The following is a 23,731-nucleotide window of genomic DNA, read 5'->3' as shown; positions in this document are numbered from 1 at the left end:
ACTACGGGCGGACGGCAACTGGTTAAAGTAGAGAATGCATTAAGGTAAAAAAAATGCACTGCCTTTAGTAATCCTTTAAACAGTTTCTCCTCACAAAGGTCTTTCTTTCCATTACCCATTTGATAAGGACTTTACATAAAGTAGGCTACCCCCTGTAGTGGATCCACCTGTCTCACACCTTAGCAAGGCAACTACCTTTCAAGTTGAGAATATGCCTATCTTTCAGGACTTCTCAGACAGCAACTAGAGTCTCTAGCAAGATCTAAATATATTCTAGCCAGTTTGGGCATCAGCCTTAGTGTCACAAATACTCTAACTTAGTTATTGTGTTTAGAGTTAATTTTTAAAAATGGTTATAAAAATCTTGTAGAGAGAATGAAGAAAAGGGCATAGGCACTTACCTTCCTTTGTAATGCTGTGTTGGACTTGAGCCATCTTGTCTTATCTCAGCCTAACCTAGTGGTCATGCACAGAGCCCTGTTGGTGAAGTGGCCTGCCACTCGGACTTCAAAGAAGGCAACTCTGTGGATCCCCTTAATTGGAGATAGGCTGTTTGGATCTGCATTGGATACGATGATCAAAATCACTACTGGAGGCAAGAGTACATATTATCTGCACTCTTGAATGGCTCAGAACCAGCAATGCAGGAGTACTCTATCCTTTACGACAAGCAGACATTTCTGTCAGACCCAAGAGTCCTCTGCCAACTCCTCCCATCAGTAGGACTAAAACACTTGCAGACCAAGACTTCCAAGCCTGTGAATAAATCCTCTTCCGCATGGGAGCTTTTTCACCTGCAGATCTGAGGGGGCGGGGGGAGAGAGACATCTGTTAGCCTTGCAGACTTTTGGCTAAGGCTGATCTCTGGCACCCAGCTAAAGGGAGTAGTCATGAATGAGAACAAAGTAAGATTTCACTCTTCCCCCTCTCTCTTTAGCATTTTGCAGATATGTAACAGGCAATCAAGAGTCTTTTATCCCAGGGAGTGACATTTTGGTGCCTCATCAAGAGTCTTTCAAGGGTTTAAAAAGGTTGGTATTCCCCGCATTCTAGTCTTTACGGCTCTCAACAACTTTGGTCCCCTTTCAGAAGTTCAGGATGAAGTCTATTTCTTAAATCGGAGCCTCCCTTCACCATGCAGACTTTGTGGCCTCCATCGATAGTCAAGATTTCTATCTGCATATTCCAATAGTTCCAGGATGCCAGTGCTTCCAATGTGTTAGGAGCATATCAAATGCTCCTATTACTGTCGCCTCCGCTCCAGCTGGTGGTTACCTCTTGTAATTGCACCTACCACAGTTCAGTCAGCTGCAAGCTGATTAGGCTAATCAGCCTGGCTACACGCCCCTTACAGCCTGGGCGTTGGTTAGTTGTGCTCTTTTTAAACATCACAAGCCCAGAGCTCTGGGCTTGTGATAGTTCTTGTCTTGCTCTGTCTACACAAGCCAGTATCCTGATCCTGAATCCCAGTCCTGCCTTGGCTCTGTAATCCTATACCTGTCTTGTTTCCTGTATCCTGTATTTATCTTGTATTCGTTCCTGTCCTGTATTTGTTTCCTGTTCCTGTCTTGTGTTTTGCAAATAGTTTAAGTCCTGGCGGCAAACAAGCACCGTAGGTGTGCTTGCCTTATGGTGACTGCAAAAGGTGAAACAACTTGTCGCTATCTGACAGTGTGCGTCCAGAGCTGGTCCTGACACAATGCTTGCTGTAGGCAAGTGTCCCTTTCAGTTTGTTTTTCTTCCCTTAGAGCTGACCTCAGTGCACAGTGCACATGTTAAAAGTGCTGGCCCCGATCCTAGCCATCTTAAGGTGCCGCTACACCTATTGATTATTGTTCTGAAGTCAACTACGAATGATCTTTTGAACGATAATCGATCAGTTGATGGGAACCCAACAATTTTTTTTTTTTTTACTGTAGTTCCCGCCGAATTTCTTGAAGGGTGAGGCAGGAAACATTTTTTGAAATCGTACGAAAATCGATGAAATAGTGGCATTTTTACAAGAAAAAAATCGCAACATGAACACTGCACATGCGCAAGCCAAAATCAGTTCTGTAGATCAACGAAATTCGGTGAGTTAGAATCGAAAGGGTTCTTGGCAGCAACGAAAATTCACGAATGAAAATCGCAAAATGTATGGCCAGCTTTAGGGCCATTCCGATCATTGAAAATTTAAACAATCTCCCTTTGAGTGCTCAGTCATTGCAGTATTTAGAAATTCACCTCTTACACATTGCGCTCAATAATGGGTAATACAAAGAAACCAATAAATTGTTAAATATAAAGTGACGTTTTGCTAAAAAAAAAGTAATCATATATGTCCTAATTAGTAATGTAGATCAATAAAAATTCCATCACAAACTGTTGCTATCATGAAAAATTTTAAAACTTTGTGATCGCAATAGGTATTTAATCGAAGAAAAAGCTTTTGTTAATCATAAATATCAATAACGTGCTAATTTCAACCAAAAAATTGCTTGTGTCTATCAATCACTGATTCATAAAGTGCTGGTAGTGCAAGAAAACATGTTCGTTACCTGGCAGCTCTATTTCCAGGAATCTTCCAGGACAGCCAATGAGAGAGAGGGCTCCGCCCGTCTGCAACAGGAAACACATCAACCACATTAGATTTTTTTTTAAAGGCATTCCTACAATCCCACCTCAGTAATTTCAAGGATGGAAGGCCATTACATAAATAACTTTTCGGAAACCTTCATTTGTCCTTCAATCCTATGCAACATGACATCATTCATTACCCCCACCAACGTAGTCATTGGGAGGGAACTTGCTGTCCTGGAAGATTCCTGGAAACAGAGTTACCATGTAACTAACTCATGTTTTCCCTAGACATCTTCCAGGACAGCCAATGAGAGGATAAGTGAGAACAGTGCTCACCTACTTAGGGAGGGACAACTGCCTGCAGGACCTTCCTGCCAAAGGCTTGGTCCTGATTTGCCAGCATATCGACATTGTAATGTCTGACAAATGTCTGGAAGCTGGACCCAGGTGACTGATCTGGTGTAGCCCCTGGTCTTTCCGCCCATGAAGTAGCCCAGGCTCTGGTGGAATGTGACAAGGAATTTGCTGTTAAAATCTTACCCTGGGATTGGTAAGTCTCTGATATTGCGACTCTAATCCACCTATTGTGCTTTTGGAAGCCCTACCAGCTTTTCTTTGACCATTGAATAAGACAGAGGTTTCCCGACCTTCTCCATGTGTTAGTCTGAGACAAATACTCCAGCATGCATCGCCTCACATCGCTGCCTTGCCATTCCCTTTCTGTGTCATTAGTTGGACTAGATACCAAAATTGGGAGGGTAATAGAAACGGACGTAGACAGTATAGCATTACAGGAGGACCTGGATAAAATAGGGGAGTGGGCAAATATATGGCAGATGAGGTTTAATGTCGATAAATGCAAAGTAATGCACTTTGGGATTAAAAATAAGCAAATGGGCTATACAGTTATGGGTATGCCAATAGGAAAGTCAGAGATAGAAAATTTGGGATTTGGGGGTCATTGTAGACCACCGATTGAAGAAAAGCTTGCAGTGCCAGGCTGCTGTAAGCAAAGCAAGTAGAGTCCTGTCCTATATTAGGAAGGGGATTTATTGCAGAGACAAGTCTATAATTGTGCCACTTTATAGATCACTGGTTCAGCCTCATCTGGAGTATGCGGTCCAGTTTTGGTCACCAGTCCACAGAAGGGATGTCCTTGAGCTGGAAAGAGTCCAGCGGAGGGCAACCAAACTAATTAAGGGAATGGAGGACCAGAGCTATGAGACACGGCTACTAAATCTAAACATGTTCACGTTGGAAGTAAGGAGATTAAGGGGGGACATGATTTTCATGCACAAGATGATCAATGGTGATAGCAACATTAGCAACAAACTCTTTACCATTAACTCCGTAATAAAGACTACAGGCCACCACCTAAAATTGGTGGGGAAAAAATTCCAGCACAAGGGGCGAAGGGGGTTCTTCACAGTTAGGGTCTGGAACTCACGGCCACAGGCAGTGATTTCAGCTAAGAATGTGGAATCATTCAAAAAGCTTTTGGACGATTTCCTGAGAGATCGTAATATACAGGGATACAGGTACTCTTAAGAATGAGATGATGCATGGACCTATACATAAACACACAATAGGTTGGACTTGATGGACTTAGGTCTTTATTCAACCTCAAATACTATAACTACCGGTAGTTGAGAACGATGGTATGATGACATCTTGTGTCCTATTAAAATTAGAGGCCACCTTTGGTAAGAAAGCTGGGTCTGGTCTCGGAACAATCTTGTCCATCAAGATCGTGCAATAAGGATCCCAAATAGAAAATGCATGCATCTCACTCTTTGGCAGATACCAAAGCTACCAGAAGCAGTGTCTTCAAAGTGAGTGCTCTGATAAAGCAGTCTTTAATTGGTTCAAAAGGTGGTCTAAGGAACCCTTGAAGGACCACCAACAGATCGCAGGTAGGAAAGTTTTTAAGGTTTATTTTATTATGGTTTCAAAACAAAACGAAATGGAGGACTACCCTTGAGTGGATGGAACTAAAATATTTATAAAAATGTTCTTAATGTGACAACAATATAAAATTGTATGGACCTAAAATTCTCTTTATAAAAACTGTCTTGACTACAGATTAAAAATGCACTGTAGGCGTATACTGAAGGCTGCCTCTTTTGTGCTGAACTGCCTATATTATGGAGGCACCCATATGGCACCACCTGCTGAAATTCACACTATCTTGTAGACCAACACCCTAACACACCACCAAGATTTCATGCAACACATACAAACAGATCAGCAAACCCCCCCCCCCAGGTCGGACTCTGGGAGGGGTTGTTTTTATTGCTTGTTTTAATTTCTATTTTCAGCAATTCATCTCAATATCTGACGTTAATGGAAAAGGGAAAAAACACACATACACGCAGGTGTTCTTTCACAGCCCTTTTATCCTGTGGGATTACCCCTTAATGTCCAGCAGGTGGTGCCATATGGGTGCCTCCATAATATAGGCAGTTCAGCACAAAAGAGGCAGCCTTCAGTATACGCCTACAGTGCATTTTTAATCTGTAGTCAAGACAGTTTTTATAAAGAGAATTTTAGGTCCATACAATTTTATATTGTCTCATTAAGAACATTTTTATAAATATTTTAGTTCCATCCACTCAAGGGTAGTCCTCCATTTCGTTTTGTTTTTAAACCATAATAAAATCCGTCTGTAAACACATTATAAATACATAAAAACCTTTTTATTAGAGAGGAGGTCCATATGGCGTGGGTTAATTATCCCTCCGCGCCCCCCGAGACCTTGCGAGATAGACTGTGCTAACAAACACAGACCAGGCCATCTCCACTGAAATGACAGCCCCAAACAAATTGTTCGGACCGAAGGCTCAATAGAGGCTACACATCCTCGTTGGTTAGAGCACTGACAGGTCACTCTCAAGGCGGACCCAGACTGCTAACCCCCTCCTCCCACGTGAGCGGCAGCCTATCACTGGGCTCAACGAAAGTACACTCCTCCCCCTTGTCCATTTTAAAAGATCACAGGTTTCCCGCGTTCTCCAGCACCCTGAGGCTTGATAAAGAGGTAACCGCTCGAAACGCGTAGCCACTTTTCCGGAGACACCCGACACTTGTACCCCTGTGACTGTCGTCACTGACACACTGCGACTGTCGTCACTGACACACGGCGCCCCTCAGCCGTGTGTAGCTCCTCCCCCCTTTTTTCCGTTCCTGACCGGCTCGGCCTGGCCAGTCGAGTACGTGGGCGGACCATACGGTTGCACATCCATCCTGGACCAGCCTCTCACACCACCAGAGACATCCCTTCGAGCCAGGATCTGCCCAAGGAGATGGTCGCATAGACTACAGGGGAGCTCCTAATCGTAAGTCCCTCTTGTTTACTGTGACACTGCCATAGACACTCAGACTCCACATTCTAAGAGTTAATAGCGCTCCTGGCACTGTTTTAATTTCATAGATCTACTGGGCCCTTCACCAGACTAAATCCACATATACAATTCTTGGTAATTGCGCTCCTAAGTTTTTGCTTTTGATTTGTGGTTGTTTACAGACAGGGTCCTCTTCCTGTAGCGAGGAGCTTTGCACACCTGCATACAACAGCCACCCGATCGAAGTTTGCCCACCCTACAGTAGTGCACTTTATCTTCTGCGTTTTCCATTCTGACTATCCAATGGAACGTTTGTGTGTCCAGAGACTTCCTTATGTCTTGGAACCGGAATAATGACACCTTGTTCCACATTCATAGCACTTTCCTTTACCAGGTCTCTGGAGAGCAAGGTGACTAAATCGGGGGAGGGTTCTGATAATACTATCTTGTACCCTGATCAGGTAAGCTCTAGAACAAACTTGTCAGTCAGGGCTGCCCAACATGGGAGGAAGTCCCCCAGTCTCGCTCCCACCTTGGGTCATTGTGACTTAGGCTCAGGCTGAGGGAGGATAAAGAGAAAACAACTTCTCTCTCTCCCCTTCTTAAAGTCTCAGCTCTTGGGTTGATCCTGCCTCTTACCTCTCCTAAAGTTTTGCCCCCTTTGGCCACAAAACTTTTTTTTTTCTTTTGTTGCTGTTTCTTGGGAAGTGGAAACCCCTTTTTTCTGTCCTCAGACAGGTCCCATACCGTCTCCAACTCCTGCCCAAAGAGCAACTCCCCCTTAAAGGGCAACCCGCATAATTGTGCCTTAGAAGCAGCATCACCGGGCCATATCTTCAATCATAACGCTCTTCTGGCTGAGATGATCAGGGCTGCTGTTCTTGCCGAGTACCTGACAGCCTCGGCCAAAGCATCTGCCATATATGATACTGCCTTGCTCAGGACAAGAAGTGAATACAAAATCTGTTCCCTATTAGTGCCACTTTCTAAGTGTCACAGTAGTTGCACTAACCAAATGTCCAAAGTCCTAGCCACACATGTTATTGCAAGGCCTGGCTTCAACCCAGCGCTGGCAGCTTCCCAGCCTTTCCTGAGCAAAAACTCTGCCTTTTTGTCCTTGGGGTCTTTTAATGCCTCCATATCTTCAAAAGACAAGTCTCACTGTTTAGAAATGGGGGAGAGCGGGGCGTCCAGTTTTGGGCATTTTTCCCAAACCCCCGCGTCTTCTTTGCTTAAGGCTAGACTAAAAGAATTTTCTATTTTCCGGCTGCTCCCATTTTATTGAATCATATCTTTCAGAGATTTGTGGACCAGAAACATGCTGCCCTTTTTGGTCTGGAGCCCTTTGTACATCTCATCATGGACAGAGAGCTCTGTTAACTCTTCCTTCAACGCTAAAGTGTCCCAAATGGCTTTTTAACAATTCACTGGTCTCAAATGAGGGAAACAGGTACTTTGCTCTTTTTGGCTCCTGATCCTCTGATTCAGAATCCTCTTGGGGGGAATCCGAACAATCACTAGGTGCCTCACCACTGACTAAACTATCAGCGTAAATACTTGAGCTGCCTTCCCCTGAAGGGCCTGGATTGCTCTGTACCACAGGAATTGACTCAGCCGAACTCTTGAGTGATGGAACGGAAACATTGAGACCATTTCCTCTCTGATGGTATCCATAAGCCCCTTAAACATTCCAGTGGATTCTTTGGCTACCAGCTTCTCTACACAGCCTTTGCACAAAGGTTTAGACCAAGATGATGACAGCTTGATGTTGCAAGAGGCGCATCTTCTACCTTTCGGGCGAGAAGTACCAGCTTGAGCAAGGGGCTTTTCATCTAAGGCCTTGACCTGTGTAGATAAGGACGAACTTAGCTCCTGTGACCCTGGCAAAAACATCACCCAGTGCAACACATAACCCTGGATTTAGTGTAGAGACCCACCCTCCTTCCCTGCCTAGGCAGGCCCCCAATGCAAGTAGGGTAAGATGGGGATGATTCTCCAAATAAAAACTCTCCTACCATTGCGCCAGTGCACAAATCTCCCAGATCAGGAGAGGCAGCCTGTGGTCCAACAGCCGGAGGCATAATGACCTGTTTGCTGACCGCCCTTATGGCCCACTCCCTGCATCCCTCCTGGTTGTATGTGGAACCCAGCCAGGCAGCATGGTGTGTCTCTGTGACCTCAGCTTAGTGTGGCCCGAGCACTTCCATTCACTGCTAACACCCATACCAGTGCCTCATTTTCTTCCCCTCTTTAAATCCACACCATGTGTGCGTGTGCCTCCATACGGCAATGGGATGCACGTCCAGCCTGTTCGGCGTTCCGCCACACCGCATCCTCCGCGCCACACCGGAGACTGGTGCTGCCTCTTGACCCCTTACTTTTCACCCGGTAAGTGGTCCACTCCCCATCCACCCCAGAGAAAGTCCGGGTCCCAAAACCATCTCTGCGGCTGTTATCAAACACCCGCAAGAGGTAATCCCAGGATCCCACAATCTGGAAGGGGTCCGGGCCGACCGCCCACTGTTCTCCCAGACCTATTAGGCCGGGATAAGGGAGGGGGGAAGGGAGGCTCTTGACATGTCCCCCCCCATATGCAAGGGGGGAGGAGGAGGCTGTCGGCCTGTGTGTGCTATTGAAGCACACAGCTACTGCGGGCACAGGTGCCTCGACAGCAGCCGCTTAGCTGATGCAGGCACCCATGCAGGGGGGGAGGCAGAGCGATTCAGGAACCCACTAGAAAACGAGGAACTAAAAACTTTTAAAGAAGAAAAAGGTTTTATAAAAAAAAACAAAAAAAAGAAAAGCTTTAATATGACTTTAAATCCAACTTGGACAAACTCACCAGAAGGTTTTGACCACTTTTTAAATAGTCATATAGTGCTATGTTTCCCAGTCCTTATTAGGACTTAGCGAACATGTAATACCTAAATTTTCCACTAGATGTCCATTCATAAATACAATTAGCATGCTTAATCTTTATAGAAGCAAGTGGAAATATAAAAAATGTTTTAAGCCACCAAAATAAAAAGAGACCCCACACCCCTAAAATTACAAATCAAACATGAAAAAATATTTAAAGTGGGGCTTTTAAGGTAGCATCTCAAAATGAAAGGATGACCATTGCAAAAAAATTGTGTAAAAAAAAAACAAAATTGCATTTATTGAAAATAATATAATAAAACCTATATTAAAACATATAAAAAGTACCACTCATGTTGAGGTGTATACTAGCGGCATTCTCCTTAATAATATTGGTTACTTATGCTCACAGTCAACTCTGTAAACTCTTAATGATCAATTTCCGCACAGGGGTTAACTCAAATTATTTGATCATGATTTTAGTCCTTAAGTCATGCATGCATATGCAGTGGGTCCAGCCTTTTACGTGTTTCACCAAAGCTTCTTCAGGAAGATAGGAGGCAGCCTATAACATTTACATAATAGATAAATGTACTTATAATTACCGTATTTTTCGCTCCATAAGACGCACTTTTTTCCCCCCAAAAGGAGGGGGAAAAAGTGCCTGCGTCTTATGGAGCGAATCCCGACGCCCGAGACATGCAGTTTCGGGCGCCGGGCGAGTAGTAGGAGCCACTGCTCGTTTAATACGAGTGATCTAACGAGATCACTCGTATTAAAGCCGAGCAGCGGCGGCGGCGATCGAGTTCAGCAGCAGGAGCCACTGCTCGTTTAATACGAGTGATCTAATGAGATCACTCGTATTAAAACCGAGCAGCGGCGACGATCGAGATAACCATGGAGCAGACGAAGAATAGACGTTCTTCGCCTGCTCTGTGTCATCACTGAGACCGTGGCGCTGTAATCACAGCGCCACCTGTCTCAGCGGTCACTAACTGCAGCTTCTGTGACAGCTTCTGTCATAGAAGCTGTCACAGAAGCTACAGTCTCGAGTGCTCCATAAGGCGCGACGCACCTCCCTGCGTCCTATGGTCCGGTGCGTCTTATGGACCACAAAATACGGTACATTTTAACTAATAAACAAGTTTAGACAGACACAGCAAAATATAAATAGCGTTTTCTGGGAGCTTGGTGGTAAATAAGTCCACATATCTGGGGGACACCCCTCATCATCAAGGAGATATAGAGTGGGGAGCATGCAACGATGATGGGGTAGGAGGGGCTCGATAACTTTCCTTGGATAGCTATATGTATTATAGTACATATTTTTTTTGTTTAATATATTTTTATTAATATTATTATATTATGCTTGAATACAGTGCAATTTGCATAGTGCATTTAAAAAAAAATCTATTACTCTACTCTTATGTGTAAACTCTTCATGTGTTCAACTAAGATGTCTTATAGACAATACTCCAATTGTTGTGTTACTTCTTTAATCCTCTAGTCTATCCTCCTCCCTCCTTATATACTTATGTGTACACTCTTCATATAACCTAAATAATAATCCCAAAAATAACATTCCATTAACAAACCTTATATGTGCCTATCCCCATCTACCTTACCCTTTGTACTTCCACTAATATATATACCTCTTTTCTACCCTTTCTTCCCCCATCGCGTCTTTCTCCCAATCCTCCAGAAGACATTATTCCTTCTTTATTATTATATCACTCATACAGGTCTAAAATCTAAGTTAATATTTTATATATTTTATATACCTATCCAGAGGTCATATCTTTGCCACTTGGCCATATATTCATTACCCTTCTATTCCAGTGGTAATATCTAAAATATCTATGGTTATATAATTTCTTCTCCTCTATGTCCCCTTCTTACTACTTAGTCCTTTTTCTAACACCTTCCTACATTCGTCCGTCTGTCTGTCTGTATATTTCCAATTTTTCCCATATCTTATTTTAACTTTCCTTTTTATCTGAATCCTTTGCACTTAGTTCCTCCATATATCTTATTTATTCCATTATATTATACCAATTCTCTAATGTAAGTGGTGCCTTCGATTTCCATCCCCTCGATATATTAACTCTAGCTGCAACCAGTATAAATTTTAGGATATCGCTTTTTATCTTTTTTAGAGATCCAGGTATCAATGATAGGGGTCTTTTTCAATGTTTTGTCCCTCTAAAGAATTATATAGTTCAAATACCGACTCACAAAACGGCTGTAGTCTAGGACAATTCCACCAGATATGCAAGCACGTTCCCTCCTCTATGATACACCTCCAGATCTATATGTTGCCTTCTGGGCACCTGTACCATCTGGATATTATTTTATAATTTTTTTCTTGTTGAAATGAGGATATCACAGAACTGTGTGTCATATTAAATATTCTTCCCCATTCCTTGTCCGATATTTCTCTCCTCAGATCTTGTTCCCATTTTTTCATATACTTAGTATGTCCCTTATCCTCCTCTTCCCGAAACACACCATATACCACTGATGAGTATGAGTAATAGGTGTTTCTGATATACATAATCTCTTAAATGGCGTAAATGTCCTATAAAGGGTTTTATATGCCCTAAGATGCCTAATATAGTCTAATAACTGTACTGCCTCCATCCATAGCTTCCCATTGGTTTGTCTCTCTGGTCTTAATTCCATTCTCACTTCCTCTCTACCTGGTTCTAACACTTGCCATATCTGTATATAGGGAGTACTCTCCTTATTTAGCAGATACATTTCTTGCATACCTGGTGGAAATTGTGGGTTACCCAATAAGAAAGTCAGGGGCCCAGGTCTAGATGATAGATTATATTTAATGGCGTACCTATCCCAGATTCGTAGCACCGGTTGCACTAGGAATGGCAGGGTTGACATATGTAGTCTACTCTCTACTGGCAGCCAGGGGAGATTCCTCAAAGATATAGGGGAGATGTCTGCCTCCAAGTTTACTACCCCTTTATCTTGGCTACTATGTATCCAATCTATTATTCTAGATATTAAAATTGCTTTATGATAGAGTACAAAGTCCGGGATTCCCAATCCTCCTCTTTGTTTTGATCTCATCAGTACTTTTGCGCTAATTCTAGGGGTTTTATTTGCCCATACGAACTTCATTGCTGCCGACTTGATTTTCCAGAAAAATGAATCTGGCAATAGAATAGGAATTGTCTGAAGTCTATATAGAATTTTTGGCAGGATGTCCATTTTTAGGACATTTACCCTGCCTATCCATGTTAGACGTAGACTATTCCATGTAATAAATTGGGCAAAAATATTGTCTATCCAATCCCTAAAATTAATGGCATACAGTGTAGAAAAGTCTTTAGGAATATTGATGCCCAAGTATACGATGTAATTGGGCTGCCATCTGAATGGGTAACTTTCCTTTATACTAGATTTTACTTTATCAGTTAATTATATATTTAAGAATTCAGATTTAGATAAATTTATGTGAAAGTTACTCAAATCGCCATATTCCTTCAGCTCTTTAAGAATATTAGGGATTGATGTTATTGGGGACGTTTAAGAAATTAAATGAATTGGAGGTCATGAATAAGGCGAATGTGACAACAAAAACTTCCACTCAATTAAATGAGGTAAGAAGAGACATTCGCAATATTCTGGACCAACAATCGCTGATCGTTAGAGATAAAGGCAAAAAGCGATATTATGAGAAAGGAGAAAAATGTGGCAAGTTGCTGACCAGGAAAATCCATCCAAGGGCATCCAATAACAATATAGTACGAGTCAAAGATGGAAGTGGGAACATGCAACAGTCGCCATCCTCGATAATAGAAACTTTTCGAAAATACTATGCGTCCTTATACTCATTACGAGGTAAATATGCAGACATGCCAACAGAGAATTTGGTAAGCAAAGTAAGGAAATATATATAAAGGAGGCAAACTTGCCTACCTTGAAACCCGAGGATGGTAAAAGGTTGAGTTAAACATTTACAGAAAAAGAAATAAAAGAGGCGATTTCCTCACTAAAGGTCGATAAGGCACCTGGGCCAGACGGGTTCACAGCCCGATTTTTCAAACAGTTTGAGGAATCACTTAGTTCATTCTTTACAAAAGCCTGCAACTCAGCCACAGAGATTAGTCCATTCCCCGCACAAACAAACAATGGAGGCACACATCTGTGCTTCCGAAACCAGGGAAAGATCTATCAGAATGTGGTCATTTTCACCCAATCTCCCTTATAAATATAGACATGAAAATATACGCAAAAGTATTGGCCAATAGGCTAAAAAAGGTATTGCCCCAAATTATTCATCTAGACCAAACTGGATTTGTTCAGGGATGGGAGGCTAGAGATAGATTGATCAGGAAAAAACAAAAAAGGAAGTCTAAAGCGCTACTACCCTTGTAGGCAGGGGGTTTTCAGGCCTGGGGGGCTTTGATGATGGAGGTTTGTGTGTCATCCAAAACTCCGTTTAGTGTTTAAAGGCGAGAGAAAGAGAGAGGTAACAGATGAGGCATGAAATGTTGGTGTCAAGCAAACAAGAGAGTGTAGTAACTCACCATGAGGTTTGCTTGCGTGTGCAATCAACGGCGTCGGGGTCTCTGCGATGGGGAGTTGATTGTAGTTTCTCCTTTCCAATTCTCCGTGTTGAGTGCAGTGTGTGTGCTGACTGGACGGGCGACTGCAAGGGTGGTGGTGTCGTGGGTGCTGAGGGGGTCCCGTTGGGTTCGAGGATAGCTGGGTGGAGGCTGGTTGGATTCCTTCGTTGTGGAGCGCTGGTGGCGGCGGGTTGCGGCGTGTTTATGTCGAGGCGAGGCGTGCGCAGATGCCGCAATATCCGGTCTGGCCGAAGGTGGTGTGCAGGGCGTCCCAGACGTGGGACGGAAGTTCCTATCGTTATGGCAACGCGTTTCGAAGACGTAGTCTTCCTTGTCAAGCCAGGGTGAGGGGAAAAGTGATTTGGGCGGCAGATTTAAACGGACGGGCGGGGGGCGTGGTTATGACGTAGTTGTGACGTCACTTGGTAGGGGGTGTGTTCAAATTACATTCAGATTCTAGAGATAGATTGATAACCCTGGTAGTGCTAATAGAATTAGCACAAAGCAGAAATTTACCACTTTGCCTTCTGTCAATTGATGCTGAAAAAGCATTTGACAGAGTAAACTGGATATTCCTCAGAGAGTCTCTCTTGCAAGCGGGGGTGGAAGAGCTATTTATATCTAAGGTGATGGCATTATATGCACATCCCAGTGCTAAGGTCAGGGTTAATGGGGACTTGTCCGCCTCCTTCCCAATATTTAATGGCACTCGTCAAGGATGCCCTCTATCACCTCTACTATATGTTATAGTGATGGAACAACTAGCGGCCACTATTAGGAAGAACCCCTTGATCAAAGGTATACCCACTTTAACACAACAACATAAAATAGCATTGTATGCAGATGATCTACTCTTTTTTCTAACGTCCCCAATAACATCAATCCCTAATATTCTTAAAGATTATAGTACATATTTTACTATCCCATATATATCTATATAGTAAACTCCCAATTGTGCGGCACCCATAGGGATTGGTAGATGTCGGATAAATGTAGTTTCTGGTTGCTTGACAGTTACTATTAAATCTCAAGCAACTGCTGACACAGAAACACAAAATAGCCAGGAGAGGAGTTTGACAAAACCTAACTGAGGAAGCCCAAATCTTTTTGGGAGAATGTGCTGTGGACAGACTAAACAAAAATTACAGCTTTTTGGTAAAGCCCATCATTCTACTGTTTTCAGGAAAAAAATACAGTCCCTACAGTCAAACATGGTAGAGATTTACTGATATTTTGGGGTTGCTTTACTGCTTCAGGCACTGGAACTCACTTTTGTTTGCCAGCGGTTTAGACATTAATGGCTGTGTGTTGAGTTATTTTGAGGGGACAGCAAATGTACACTGATATACAAGCTGTACACTCACTACTTTACATTGTAGAAAAGTGTTATTTCTTCTGTGTCGTCACATGAAATTATATAATAACATATTTACAAAAATGTGAGGGGTCTACTCACCTCTGTGAGATACTGTAGCTCACCTTACTGTAAAAACCAAAATTAAAATACATTTGTATAGTCAGCGGCACTTCTTATACTATCTGTGTAGCAATAGATTTGTTGGTTTGTACCTTGGGTCTGGAGGTGGTCCATGCTGACCCTTTCCTGAAACCACCACTAGAGCTGTGCGATTTAAATCCATTTATCTTTTGTTTCTTTTTGCATCTCTGTTGCGTTCCTAGTGGCCATTCTATTGCCCGGGAGGTCTTGGAACAGATTTGAACCATCCACAGAGACTAGGTTGATTTGTGTCCATGACCTTCATTTTACCAAAAGTAGTGTTCTTTTTTTGCCCTTGCATGCTCCTCTTTTAGGGACTGTTTCTGAATGTCCCATGGTAAGGAATCTACAGAGCTTTGTCCCTCAATGAGAGAAATGGGATGTTTTCTGTACTTAAAGTGAAATATTTTATCTAATGAACTTTATTTAGTGTCAAATCCTCTTTATTGATATGTAGAAAAATGGTTAGCACACCATGAGTTCATTCAAGTCAAACATGTAGTACAAGCCAATTTATGCTAGCATTTAGAAATAGTTTATAGTGCAGGTCCAACTGGCACCACCCTTCAGGTTATCCATGGTGTGCCTTGCCATCCCCTGAAAACGTATGTTTAAAAGTACAGAGTAGAGTAATATGCAAAACTTAAATGCATTCTTCCAAACACTGAAGTCTAAATCAAGAGTTGTAGATGCCAGCAAAGCCACATGGATCTAAAGCTTGCTGTTTGTCACGCTGACATCTGCAGCTAGTGATGGAACATAACACGTGTCATCCGTAACCAAAGCAACGGTTATAAAGTACACAATACCAAAAAGCAAGAGGGCAGACCTGGCACAAACTCAATTCATGCATTAAAGGTAGCAGGTGCAAACTGGGGATGCAGAGGCGACGTGATTCCACTCCACTAAAGTGTAAAAAAAAAAGTCAAAATTTAAATGATTAACAATGTGTAAGGCTGGATACATAAGCCAGGTCATAGCGTTGAGAGAAGAAACATGTCAACAACAATGCCATGTTTAAACCCTCTAGGAATCAGCCTCTGTATGATCCCAGTAAGATTCTCTTTGGATTCTCTTTCTTTTTTTCCAGGACACTCAATGGAGTTCATGGATTTGGTGTGCTTCCTGTAGATTGCAAAATGCAGCATGCTTTGTTACAATTATAGTAACCTTTGATGTGGTAAACACATCCAGAGTGTGAATTTTGGTACACAACACATATAAATTTTGTATACTATAATTATTATTAAAAAAATTCTAAAAATAATAATAATAATCAAAACTTGCTGCTGTGGAAGAATCACACAGCAAAAATTTAAAAAGTGTGTCAGTCATTTAGGAACAGAAACTAAAAACTAGCTCAGTCATGAAGGGGTTAATAGAATTGCACATTTTAAAATATCAGAAAAAGTGATGCGCGTTGGGAGATCACAGGGTTCAGTTTAATATGTAAGATGGTCTTTAAGAATGGAATTATTATTTGTGTACTTAACTGTTGCTCTGGTTACAGATGACAGGTGTTTTGTGCCGTCACATGCTGATGGTGTCCCCACATACACACTGACGTGACCTATGTTTGCACACTTTGGATCTGAACAGCTTTGCTGTCATTCAACGCTCCCTATCCTGACTGCAGGGTTTCATAGTATAAGGGATAAGTTTGCATTTACTGCTCCATTATTGTACTTTTTAAACATTTTTCAGGGTTGGTTCTAGGTGAACCTGAGCTATGTGCTATTGGCAGATATTGGTATGAATTGGAATGTACCTCATGTTTGAATTTTGTGTAAAAAAGAACTGCAATAACATGATATATGTTTCAAAAAAGCCAACTCTATTAAGGTGACCCTGTATTTTCAGACTACCAGAGTAGACACAATTACCAAAGTGAACTGCATGCAAAATAAATGTATATTTATGTTGGGGTAAACAATGTTTTATTTTGAATGCAGTTTGACTTGTGTATGTTACTTAAAACAAAAAGGGACCTGTTTTCACACACATTTCATTGGTAGTCTCTGCTAGACAGATCTTTTGAAGTAAATTTATTTACTGGATTCATGGTGTGTTGACCATTATTCTACATAGTATTTTTGCAGGCATCACCAGCGATCATGCACCCAAGTGTTTGAGTTTAAGGTAAGTATGTGGGACAACATTATTTTTCATATAGGTTTTTATTGCGGTTTTCTTCCTCTGACCATGGTTTCCAGTACAGATGGTGATTTATTTTTTAGTTTTACAGGAACAGGAGGTTAGGGAAAATCTTCCACTGACGACACTTGTTCTGACATTGGAAATGTTGGGGATTTTTCCTTGCTTTAGAGAGATTTCCTCTTCCTTCCTTTTGTGTCTCCTGGATGGTATACATACATACAGAAAATTAAAAACCTGACAAAGTTTGTAACCATTTTGCAATCTAAAATAAAAAAAGTTTAGGCTGTAGTCAGCACTTGGGAGCTTAGGAAAGCATTATTTTTATACAGAGCTCCTTTCTTGACTCAACCTGTATTACTGGGGGTGGGTGACCAGAGGCTTTCTTTTAGTAGGCCCCAAGAGCACAGAAAAGCACCTCTAGGAAACCTTTTGGACAACTATCCTAGATTACAGTATGTAAAGAAACTGACATTTTTCACAAACGTGTGCATTGATGTAGGGTGGACAGAGCCATCAAATTAAGTTTTGTTTGTTCTTTGCTTTCAGTTCCTGCGTATATATTTGGTCCTACACTTAGCATTAAATCATATATGTATGTTTTCTTTAAGTGTAGCAATTTTTTTTTCCTTTTAGTCACCAGCAAAGAACGGATCTAAAAGTATACATAACAGCCATCATTCTCAGTCCCCGGCAGTAACTCCAAGTTACCAAATAGGAAGCAGTTCCAGCACGTCATCTTCTCTGGGAAATGGCCCAGGTACAAACAGCAATGGCACAGTATCGAACAGCAGTTGTACAACCAGTAATAGCAGCACCAACAACAAAAACAACCCTCCCAGTGGACCCACATCTGGTACACCTACTCCTTATGCACAGGCAGTGGCTCCTACCCCATCTAATGCAAATGCATCCCAGCCTAGACCTCCCAATGTCCAGCTCAACACAAGCAAACAAAATGGAGCAACAAGTAAGTGTAATAATTATGCTTTTCTTTATATGTAATTACCTTTTTCAATGACATTCTATACTTTGTTTAGATATTTAACTATAGTTTTAAAAGCTTCTCACTGTTACACTGGGGAACACAGAGATCACTATGTTGGAGTTATGTAACTTTTTTGATTACCTTTATCCATCAGGTATTGTAGTGAGCAGTTTAAAATATCATTATCCGGCTGCTATGGTTTACAAAAAATTTTTTTAGGAAAGCCATACCAATAAAATATATAAAGTGATTACTTTGCACTGCTGCTGTAGATGAAGCCTGATGTTGAAACTTGACTGTTGTGACCTTCCCCATCACATTTTCAAAAGTATTTGCAAAAATGTAAAAAAAACTATTTGGCCAGTTATAGGGATCTTCCACTTTCCCGATAACTAACTCCTCCTCTTTTTACTTGCCATATTATGATCAGCTGATGTGCATAATACTATAATAATAATAGCTTGTCATAATACTAATAGCTTGTCCTGTATTTTGACTTAACATACAGCAGTTTATTAAAATATTTAATGACATGCCTAGCAGTTCTATTGTATAATTCAAAAGCAAAAAATTAGGGTTATAGAACACAAACAAATGTTGCCGGTCCACTCTTGCCTACAGATATCATGGGGTGCATATCCAGCTCGCCACTTAAGTATTGTATTACAAACAACAAGATGACAGCACTCCAATGTGTAATGTAGTCATCTGTATACCATAAAAACAGGGCAAAACAGGCAGGTAAGATTTCTTAACACTTTTACCCTCCAATGTTAAATGCATTTTTTTATCATAAAAACGGGGTACAACAGGTGAGTAAGATCTCCAACATGTTTCTTGCTACACAGCACTTAATCATGGAGTGATTGAGCCCTGTGTAGCATGAAGCATGTAAGGATCTTGCCCGCCTGTTGTGCACTGTTGACATTGGAGTGCCAGCATCCTGTTTGTAATACATTTGGGTTATAGAATGTTTTTCACCCATTCAGCACCAGTTGCCAAGATACATGCATCTTTTGTCGCTGATAATGTCCATATATTTCGTTTAACTTCAAGGGCCTGTTCAAACCATCGCGTTGCAGAATCACAGCATGTGCTAATGCACCAAGCTACTTGTGGTCCCATTCATTTCTCATCCACTAAATCATATGCACAGTACTTTATGAAGTCCTTGATGTGGGGCACCTTTTGCTGCAATCCATTCACTTTTAATGGGAGCCCAATACATCTACAGTGTTCCAAAATGAATAGATCACAGTAATGAAACGTGCTGCAATGCATGATAATTTGTGCTGCAACACATGCATTATTAAAACAAATTCAGGTGTAAATGAGCCCTAATACAGTAACCCAGTCTGCTGTGCACAAGCCAGTATATATACGCTCTCAGTCCAGGCTAGACTATGAGGGTCCATTCGCACCAGTAGCGTGCACTTGGGAGCTTAGGAAAGTATCCTATTCAGTTCCTTTCTTGACTCACCCTGTATTACTGGGGGTGGGTGACAAGAAGCTTTCTTGTAGTATGACCCAAGAGCACAATAAAGCACAGCTAAGAAATCTTTTAGACAACTATTCTAGATTATATAATGAAACTGACATTTTACCAACCCTGTGCATGGATGTAAACTGGACAGAACCATCAAATCAAATTTTCTCTGTTATTTTCTTTCAGTTTCTGCATACAACTGGTCCTACATTTTGTATTAAATCATATATGTATGATTTCTTGGCACTTTTTTCCCCCCTTAGTCACCAGCAAGGAACAGCGTGGCTACTGGTATGCGCCTTTAGAAAGTGGTGCGGTACAATCATTTCAGCACATCACACTGTTTTTACTTTTTTTATTCTTTACTTTATTGCAGCAAGCAGGGTTTATGTTTATGCACCCCACCGAAAAAGCACAGTTGTTAAAAGTATAACAAAACTGGTTACTGTGAGCAGCGGCTCAGTTTTTTGTTTCTTTTTTGCCTTACCTTTTATAAATCAACCCCTGTTCAGTCTAATGGACTGTTGTTTGCAGTAACTCTATTCGTTTTCACCGCACTTCAAATATATCCACTCCCAGGGCGGAACTGGAAATTGGCCATGCCCTTCTCCTTCAGGTTAAAATAGTTTGCTTAATGAGCAGCTCCTCTTTTGGACTGCCAGTGTGTTCAGGGTCTGCACATGTTAGCTGCATAAAATACAGCTGGGAAAAATGTAACCTCAACTCTTTTGTGGGGGAAAATTAAATCTTGCCCCTTACAATGTTTACATTTCTTCCCAGGTTACAGCTCCGTAGTAGCAGAAAACGCCACAGATTCTGCACTTAGTAGTAGCAGTCAATCACAATCAAGCCAGTCTGTGATTCACAACCCACCAACAAGCACTGCGTGAGTACAATGAGAAGTCACTAGTCATCAGTTTCACCCTGTGTGTCCAAGTCCATGATCACTGAGTTTGTAGCGGTGGTAAAAATTGAACCAGAAGTGTTTCTGCTTGTCTAGACTAAGAACTTTATTTTGCACTTGCATTGTATTGCTGTGTGTGTAATATATGTGTAGATCTGTTCATGAATATTTCATATGTGTACATACGCACAATTTATAATTTTATACACTTTATTAGGGAACATAGATTGAAAAAAGACACAAGTCCATCAAGTTCAACCTAGAGAGAAGAGGAAAAAAATAAAGAAAAGTAAAACCTAACCTAAAACAACGCAATACCCACAGTTGAACCTAGAGGAAGGAACCCGCCCCTCTCCCTCTATAAAGCTTGGTTCAGTTTGCGCCAACGGGGGAAAAAAATCCTTCCTGATCCCATAAGGCAATCGGATATTCCCTGGATCAAATATCTCTGGTGTTAATTTTACTTATAAGAAGCTAATATCTAGTAATATTCTGTACATATCTAGTAATATTCTGTACAATTTATTTGTGTTGAAAATGTGCTTCATACGAATGCAGATTTTGTATTCTTATTTGTTAGATCTTATATTTTGTGAAGCATTATAATGGCCTTCACATAGATACTGTGTTTTCCATGATGAGATTCAAATTTTTTTTTTTGTTTTTTTCTTGAAGACTGCACAGCAGACGATGGTTAATCAAATCTAGGTCTCTCTACAGGTGTAGCAAACAGGGCTGGACTGGGAAATTAAAACAAGCTGTAATGTAGCCAGTAGTTATCCCTAGCAGTGCACCGAAATGAAAATTTAAAAAACAAAACCAAAATTAAAAAAAAGTCAGGCCGAAACCCAAAATGTTTTTTATTTTAACTTTTTTTCAATTTTTTTTTATATTTTCATTTTATTTATTTTCTGTAAACTTTTTTTTTTAAATGTATTATTTTTGCCAGTTCTAGACTCCTGGAAAGGCAAGGAAGCCCAGGGGGCCCTCAAGGGCCTGTTCACACGACGTCCGTTTTCTGTGCTGACCTGATCCGTACGCTCCTGCACTAAAAATGCATCCCAATGTGTTTTATGGGCTACAGTTCTCACGTGCGCAGTCCGTTCAGGTTACGACAGAAAAAATACTGCATGTCACATTTTGCATGATCAGGATACGAACCGGAAACGCAAAAAAAAATAATATATATATTTTTTTTAACTGGTACGCATCAAAAAACGCTGCAAAAATGCACTGCATCAGTAGCACCGTGTCTGCAGATCCGCACCTGATCAGAACCTGATATGTGAACAGGCCCTAAATGCACTTATGTATAAAGATGATTGGGGTGACTTTAATACATGTAATAAAAGTGATTTGGACAGCAGAAAAGCTTGCAGATAGAAACTAAAACAAGTCTAGGGCTGCTATCACCATGACTGTTTAAACCTTTTTGGTTTCCATGTACATCACATTCTTGGAATTCAAAGCATTAAAATTACAATCAGCACTCCCATTAAGATCTACTTTTAACATCCCCCATACTAGAGCTAAAACTTGCTTTAACCCTTTCACAGCCAGAGCCGGTTTTCCTTTTTGGTTTTTTTAAAGATTAAAATGCACATTTTAGGCACTCCTGATATGATATATTGTGATAATAGCTCAACTGTTTATCGAACCCAAATTTTCAATTTAAGATACTCAAGTTAATTTTAGTGGACAGAAACACAATTTTTCAGAAAAATATAAAGAATGCCCAAAATGCCAAGCTTCAAAATTATGTGTGCCCGTGAAATGGCAAAAAGGTACATTTAATAGATGGCTATTTCACCTTTGCAGTCCATTGAAGCTGATCAGAGACAGATCGAGCTTGATCAGCTTCTTCCATCCTCTATGGCTGGGGAATGACTGCTTATAAACCAGTAGTGACAAAATCATCATCGCTTTTGGGTTCAATCAGCGGGGAGGAGATCAGCGATTGTTCGCTGGTCTCTCTACCTGCTGACACCCACTATGCCGGACCTGCAATGGAGGTAGCAAAGCCTAGGTAGCAAGGGGGTGGGGTTAAATGTGTGCACTGGCCTGTGGAAGCGTTCACATCCGACAGTGAGATTTACACAAGTAAACAGCTGCCGGGAGTCTGCTTTCAGAGGCCGGCTGCTGGCGGCGTATGGCATATGTCAGCGGCATCAAAAGGGTTAAAGGTTTCAACATAGCTGCTTGATGCTTGCAAAAGTTTACTGCAATTATTGCACTTTCAAATACTAAAGCCCATATTAACAACTCCTTAGGAATCAGACTCTCTATATTAAAGTGGAACTTCATGGGGAAAAAAATCTTTTTTTTTTTATTTTGATTAGTCCAGCTAAGTTACCTTAGCTGGACTTGCCTTAGCTGTATTCATGCCAGATTCTGTTAGAGCAGCAGAGCAGGAAGAACAGAGCTATGTTCTGGTGCTGGTACGGTGAATGGTAGTATAGTTTAAAATCACTTTCCTCCCACCTCATCATTCATAAAACACCTTGTATTCTTTTTACGGTCCTTTCATTCATCTGCCCCTCCTCTCCTCTTGTAAGCTGTGTTTTCCTTCACTGAGCAAATGCCAGAACCAAAAGAAGATCACAGCTTACACTAATATCGGGCATGAATATAACTAAGGTTTGTAGTATTGCCAGCAGCCATTATATATATATCCAGCATTAAAGGTACTAATCAATAGTCGGAAAATACACTTTGTTTTTTAAATTCTACTTTGAAACATTTTATCCAAAAACAATCAAGTTTTAAATGTTAAGATTCTGCCATCTTCCGCTTTAAAATGTAAACCTGATTGGCTGCCCCCCGAGGATCTCTCACACTCTCTGTGGAGAAAATGTAACTAACATTAATTGTATAAAACTCCTGATTTGCAAATACAGTACTCAAAAAATCTAGAGCGGGGTATCTCATACATAGCCTGAATTCTGCAGAACGATATAATCTCTAATTGATGCAGAAATCCTTTAACCAGCCTCTATCCAGATTTGAATCCTATTGGGTTCTTCAAACCCAGGAGAGAAGGAGGTTTTTTTGATAATTGTTGCCAAAGGCATGTGTATAGAAGCTCAGTTCCTCCAATATCTAACCCCATTTAAATCTTAATGTCTAACTATTGGATTGATATGTGTACGTTGTGAAGGTAGAGTCCAAAGAAGGGTCTCTGTACCTGTATGGTTGATTTACTTCTGCTTCTGTATTTACTCACAAAGGGGCAACCGAACCAGTGAAATAATGGATTTGTAGAGCACAGATTATATCCTGTGTACCAATTCCCCCATAGTAGCCTGTATGGTCCGTTAGTAAGAAAGTAAACAGCCACCATTTTGGTCACTTTT

The 23,731-nt window shown here is 41.2% G+C and overlaps 1 protein-coding gene across 1 annotated transcript in view; it reads left to right on the top strand.

Moving 5' to 3' along the window:
* The window catches only part of CNOT3 (CCR4-NOT transcription complex subunit 3), a gene marked incomplete at its 5' end in the record, with an annotated part of 216,828 nt that overhangs the window by 122,046 nt on the left and 71,051 nt on the right, over positions 1-23,731 (top strand). The window contains 2 exons of the mRNA XM_018572047.1: positions 17,637-17,970; positions 20,255-20,360. Coding sequence (XP_018427549.1) covers positions 17,637-17,970; positions 20,255-20,360 — 440 coding nt within the window. The remainder of the gene's footprint in view (positions 1-17,636; positions 17,971-20,254; positions 20,361-23,731) is intronic.

The sequence above is a fragment of the Nanorana parkeri genome, unplaced genomic scaffold, assembly GCF_000935625.1.
Source record: "Nanorana parkeri isolate BGI_ZX_2015 unplaced genomic scaffold, ASM93562v1 scaffold1915, whole genome shotgun sequence".
Taxonomy (NCBI): domain Eukaryota; kingdom Metazoa; phylum Chordata; class Amphibia; order Anura; family Dicroglossidae; genus Nanorana; species Nanorana parkeri.
This window is presented reverse-complemented; position numbering and strand designations above follow the sequence as displayed.